At 40.3% G+C, this 6,261-nt stretch overlaps 1 protein-coding gene across 4 annotated transcripts in view; it reads right to left on the bottom strand.

Moving 5' to 3' along the window:
- epha8 (eph receptor A8) overlaps nucleotides 1–6,261 on the bottom strand; it is a 154,964-nt gene that overhangs the window by 41,304 nt on the left and 107,399 nt on the right. For all 4 annotated transcript variants that reach the window (XM_015047130.1, XM_015047131.1, XM_015047132.1 and 1 more), the window contains exon 7: nucleotides 504–659. In XM_015047130.1, the coding sequence (XP_014902616.1) occupies nucleotides 504–659 (156 nt within the window). The remainder of the gene's footprint in view (nucleotides 1–503; nucleotides 660–6,261) is intronic.

The raw sequence follows: 6,261 nt of genomic DNA, 5'->3' as shown, positions 1-6,261 counted from the left end.
ATATATATATATATATATATATATATATATTTGAATATATAGTTTAGAGGTGCCACCTCACCTTGAGTCAGCTGTAGTTGTCATGCCAGGCCACTGGATGGTGCTGTGATTTTAGCATGTCACAGAATGTGCATGTGCTTTTAACCCTCAGTTTCCACCTCACTGCAAACAGTAACCTGTCTCCCATGAATGAAGTGCTGCTGTAATATACATTTCCTACTGGAAGTCGTGTTAAACTCAACAGGTTAAGTAACGCAGCACAAAGCCTGCCGCCATCGTTTTTCTTTTCTTCCTGTGGGTGCTTAGAACAAACCCTGCAGCCATGCGTTCTGCGCTTTTCACGCTTTTGAAGTTCTTTGCACCTCCATAGAAAAGTTTCACTCTGAAACCTGGTTTCAAAAAGTGCCGGTGTGACAGACTCTGATCCGGTCATCGGTGTAAACGAGCAGCTGTTGAAGAGCGGTATTGTGGTGTACAGTGTGTGTGTGTGTGTGTGTCCTTACGGGAGCAGGGTGCTGCTGGCGGGTCATCTGCTGCCCTGTAGTAGTTGGAGTCACAGGGACAGGAGACGGCGGCTCTGGTCTCCGAGTGGCTGTGTTGGGGACATTTCCCACACGGGCCGTCGCCGGCCACCGGCTTATAGAAACCCACCTCACAGGCTGCACAGGGACAGAGAAAACAGCCAGATGCTCACGAATCCAATGTGTTTATTAGCACATCAGCTAAATCAAACAATACTGTTAAACCTAACTCCCAATCATCCATCTGAAGATATATGGCCCTCTGCCACCAGCCACTGAGTGTAATGTATAATTACTGGCTTGTAACGGCAGAAACTTCACAGCAGAGATGAAAGCCGTTTCTTGCCTCTGCTCAGATTTGGGCTGAAAATATCCTGAACTGTTGATACTCCCAGTGAGACCATCGGAATCCAGCCCAAGCTTCGACGCTATTCAGCTTCTCTGATACATATTCACTTTTAACTCTGCACTTATTAATAATGGAGGGCTTGCTGATAAATATATTCTCTTTCGAGGCAGCTAATAGGCTTTTGCAATGGTAAATGGGGCAGATGTGGAGCTGCTTACACAGAAAAACAGCAGCAGCAGACAACTTTATCAGCTTGCTCTCCCCCTCACCAGCTAATTTATGCTCCCCCTTAAATACATGTGCTGTCTTACAGACAGGGTGCCGGCCTCCTTGTTGTCTTGTGAAGTTTATAGACGGCAACCTTGGCCGTTCAGGTTTAAAGGAACTACAAAATTGGTTGACCAAGATTTAAGCTCATACCGTTCAGTTTATTTATGCAGTACCAATTCACAGCAAAACAAAACAAAACAAAAAAAAACAAGTGAATCTAGTTTGCACATAAAAATTGGTAAGAAATACAGATTCAGCATCAATTGCATACATTTTGATGGGATCTTTGTTATTAAACAAGGGAAGTTCAACTTAATATTTAAATAATTTTCTGCGTGAGGAAACCCAGATGTTTGCATTGAGTCCCTCGACTTGAATGAGTTTAAAGCAACCGTGGCTTCATGCAGAAATCCTTCATGCTAAGCCAGGATGCAACAACAGTGGGAAGGAAAACTCCCACTATCACAGTGAGAGACACTCAACAAAACTTTGGTCGTTGTGAGCTGTAATCTGCTACAGCCAACTGGAGCTTTAAGGCTGTTTTCACACCTGACAGTCCGGTAAACTCGGTTTAATCAGGGACAAAGTCTCAACATTTACTACACTTTCAGTCATTTTCAGTTGGTTTCAGTTTTAGTGCTTCTCTTTCACACTGCATGGTATCAAACGAAGCAAACCCTTTTGAAAAACCTGTTCCCCTCCTCACCTGTGGTGGCGCTACACCACAAACCACTGAAGGAAACAACATGAAAACCTCTGAAGAAGACACAACAACTTCCTTCTTCATAAAATGTGAACAGAAATGGAGTGGTGTCAGATTATAGTCGGGTTTCTCTTTTGTCTTTGGAAAAACACAATGAGCCATTTCTTCTGATAATGTCTAGTGTGTTTGTTTTGGTTGTATTTACCCAGAATGCCCTTTGATTTAGTTTGTTAGCTTTTGCAGCGCTCTCCAGTCCACTAGGTGGTCAGACTTGCATTTAAATTGCATTCACTTCAACCAAACCAAGACGTAGGTTTGTAGGTGGACCAGAGTTCACTTTTATAGTCGTCACCAGAGTTCAATCGCCCATCGTCATCTCCACAAACGAACTGGACTTCGTTGGATAGCAAATTACAGTTCAATTAAAGCGGACTGAACAAGGAGCAACAAACAAAGAACTCAAAAGCACTGGCCCAGGAGAACATCCTATGTTAGAAAAAAAATCTGAATTGACGGCAGAATTAGTGCCTTGAGAGTCTATTTAAGAGATTAATGCATCTTAATAAAAAAGCCCTGTGCCAGTAGTAAAATCTATAGAATGACAGAGAGTCCACACAGTTATTCCCACCACTAACTCTGCTAATTGCTCTTAGTCTGGAACAGACTAAGAGCAGACTAAGAGACAGAAAGGCAGAGACAGGTATATTGTCTGTAGGACAAGTACATGAAGTTTTTGGCAGCAGTAGCTTAGCTGACGGCCAGGCCGGATGTAGCTTCTAGGAAGAGAAGCTGGGAGAGAACATGAAGTTGATCACAGGTAAAACAGCAGATAATGCAAAATTGTTGCGTTGTGTGAGGTTTTAGCTGAGTAAGGAAAAGTGATCAGCATGTCCCCCAGCAGCCTAGGACTATAACTGCAGTACTTTATATAACTAGATTGTTCAGCATGTTGTTGTTGTTGTGAATTGGTGCAACAAATATAAAATTAGCCTTCTACTTGACATTTAAGAACTACTTTCTGTTTCTCTAATACAGAAAACCACAATAAAGTACATGCAAGGCATTTGGATTATCAAAAATGGAAAAAATTCAAATTGTGTGAAAACTCTTGCAATCCCCTATAATTTATGTACATTTATGTGTTAAAACATCTCACCCACTAAAAGTGCAACGTAACGTTTCTGTCAACATGAGCAGAACTACAACCAGCAGCAAAAAATAAAATTAAATAAATAAATAAATAAATAAATAAATAAATAAATAAATAAATAAATAAATAAATAAAAATATCACAGCGGCTTGTGCTAAGAATAAGCACAAATTATACTGCTGACAGTTTTGACTGGCATGTGAAAATGAATTTAAAATAAGATATCAAAGACAAACTTCATATCACTGGAGAATCAACCTGGCTTATAAAGCACTCCAGGGCCGCTGTTTTATTTGCACTCCTTCTTCAATACAGCTGATGACTCAAACAGCTGAATTCCCTCATCATCATGTCAAGAGGTAATGAGCCAATCATTGGATTAATTTGAGGCAAGGAAACAACTAAAACATGCAGAATCTTGGCCTATGTGAGATGCCATTTGACACATCATGGTCTGAGGTATTTATACAAGCCCTGTTAGTCTAAATACCAACAGGGCATTGTCTAAATACAAGCCCTGGGTAGGCTGGTAGGTAGGCTACCCAGGGCTGGTACCAGACTACCTACCTAATGCAGCCTAGGTAGGTAGGCTGCATTAACCAACCAACCTACCTTCCTCTTTACCTTCCCATTTAGCTTCCTACGCCTACTTTGGTAGGTATGTATGGAGTCGACCTTCCTACCTACCAACCTACATTGGTGCTGATATTGAAAACAATTCTAGGTCAGATATCAGTGGCCATGTGCCTGATGCATTAGGGCAGGTCTATTCAATAAATTCTATGCTAATTGCACCGACTGAACAAATTAGTTATTTTTACACGTTTGACTAAGCTTGAGAAGCTATTGGTGTACAGAATCAGCCATTCCTAATTCATGTGGTGTTTCACTACTTAAAAAATATATCCATGAATATGTCATGTGAGTTATATTGAACACATATAGAAAACCATGTTTGAAAGCATGCAATTCTGTCCCGCTTGAGCAATAAAATCAAAGAGCGAGCTTTAATGGTACACTGTCAGCAGCCCAGCCAGCATGCCTAGGTGGGACCCATGTGGGGACAAGGAGGGCAGACTATATGGGTCCCATATGGGTTTGTCCGCGGGTTCCACGATGGCCCCACATGGGTTTGCCCATGTAGGGCCACAGCCCACATGGGCCCTGCATGGCCCCTAATTGGACAAAACCCATGTGGGCCACCACCATATAGGGCCCATGCAGGGCCCATGTGGGCTCTGGCCCTACATGGGCAAACCCATGTGGGGCCATCATGGAACCCGCGGACAAACCCATATGGGACCCATATAGTATGCCCTCCTTGTCCCCACATGGGGCCCACCTAGGCATGCTGGCTGGGAGCAGAGCTGTCACTGGCATTAGCAACGTCCACAGGACTTCTCTGAGTCTGAATGAGGTACTGTAGATTTATAATTATTCACTGGTAAACAAAGCAACTGGCTGACATTTAAGTCGATGTACACATACCATGCAAGCAGATAATTGGACTTTGCAAAGGCATGAACAAAAGAAATGGCAGCAAAATATCTGCAACTAATAAACCAAAAGTCTTTTCTACAAGTAGAAAGAGACTTTTCACTCAGCGTCAGACAAACGATAGCATATGAAAAAGCTTTTGTTACTTAGGCACATGCTGCTCATTATTCAATTTTCATTACTTAGTTTTCACTATTCATGTGTCACAGTAATGCCCATTTCTGCCTGTCCTTTCTGCTATAGAAACAGGCTTCAATTAGGAGTGACTGGAGAACACAGACGAACGGAGAAAGCAAATAAGAGCCAATTGTGTTTCAGTAATACTTATGTGATCACAGTGATTTTTACTCAAGTTGTATATTTCCTGTTAAACTGATGAGAGATATATGGAGCTATACTTCAGTGAGCTCCATGTTCTACATCGAATTTTAGGTCAGATCGGTGTTGAACACCTTTAAATATCATTACTTTTCAAACAACAAGTGTTCAATTTTACCTGTTTGTAGTACATGTCTGCCTCAAAACTACAGTCAAAGAAGCACATGAGGCCTGCAGGGCTCCTGGTTGCCTAAAGAGGGCAGACCTGAGCCAGCGCGGTTCCTGGAATAAAAATGTTCATTAAAAACCTGAAAGTTTGTGGAGCTTTATGGTAAGACAATTTATAGGCTGTTTGAAAGTGTAAACATTATTTTACGTATTTACAAGAAGAATGTGCCAAGAAGGTCAGGTCAGCCTCATATTTGACAATTTCTAAATAAATGCAAAATGAATGCTCTTTTTCCTCCTCTTGTCACACTTTTAGACAAATTACAAAAAAACAGTACTTGTGAATTATTCTTACATTTTGAGTTGTATGCTTGACAACCGTATAAGGTGTTCGGTGGTAGATGAGATAAGTCTGCACTAGTTTTCTACTGCTAGAAAAGTATTTCTCTTGAAATGCTAGTATTTTTAATATTAATTTAGAATTTCTGCTAATATAATTCTAATAGATGGTCACACCACTTGCTTCAGTTCCTGTTATATTTTATATTTTGATAGAGTCACTGTCAGAGGATAAGTTCTGAAAATGTACTCCTCGTGTGATGTGAAATTTTTCCTAACAAAAAAATATCTGGGAGATCCATCAGAAGAATAAATTATGAACAACAAAAACAACCAAAGTGAATGATATTTCTTAATCTTAGATTGTGTTATATTGATTATGTTTTTTTTTTCATATTCATTTCAATATTGAAGTGAATGTCCTTTTGCAGAATGATTTTCACAATATTATAACTCAACTTGTTTTGATCTATCGCTGCTGTTTTGTATCTCTTATCTGTTTATTTTTGTAGTCATTTTCATTTTTAATGTATTATTTGATCTATGTATGTCAGACTTTTTAGTTAGTTGAATGTGTTGATCCCAGAAAGAGCAGATGTAGGAAACTGCAACTAATGGGGATCCAGATAAAAGAAAGGAAGACATTTTTCCTTTGCAAAGCAGCAGAATGTTGTGTGTAACTCTCAAGTCATTAAAAAGGCAACCTTAATAGTGTGGAGACATTCTGCAGAGCTGGAAGGAAATGTGCTGCCGGCTGATACTCTTGTTCCAGAATGTCACTTTAAGCAACAGAGCGACATTTTATTAATTCTAACTAAAGTTCTAACAGGAATACAGGAAAAAAAAAAACATCTTTCTCCTAAGCGATCTAAAAGCCGGTACGGTTGCGTGGCATCTTCAGCTCAGTGTTTAAACCTGACTGACGACAACAGTGTTCATCCGTTTC

Source organism: Poecilia latipinna, unplaced genomic scaffold (genome assembly GCF_001443285.1).
Source record: "Poecilia latipinna isolate Pla-1442-1.1 unplaced genomic scaffold, P_latipinna-1.0 Scaffold809, whole genome shotgun sequence".
Lineage (NCBI taxonomy): Eukaryota > Metazoa > Chordata > Actinopteri > Cyprinodontiformes > Poeciliidae > Poecilia > Poecilia latipinna.
The sequence above is the reverse complement of the archived record's forward strand: the minus strand, read 5'-3'. Positions and strand labels throughout refer to the sequence as shown.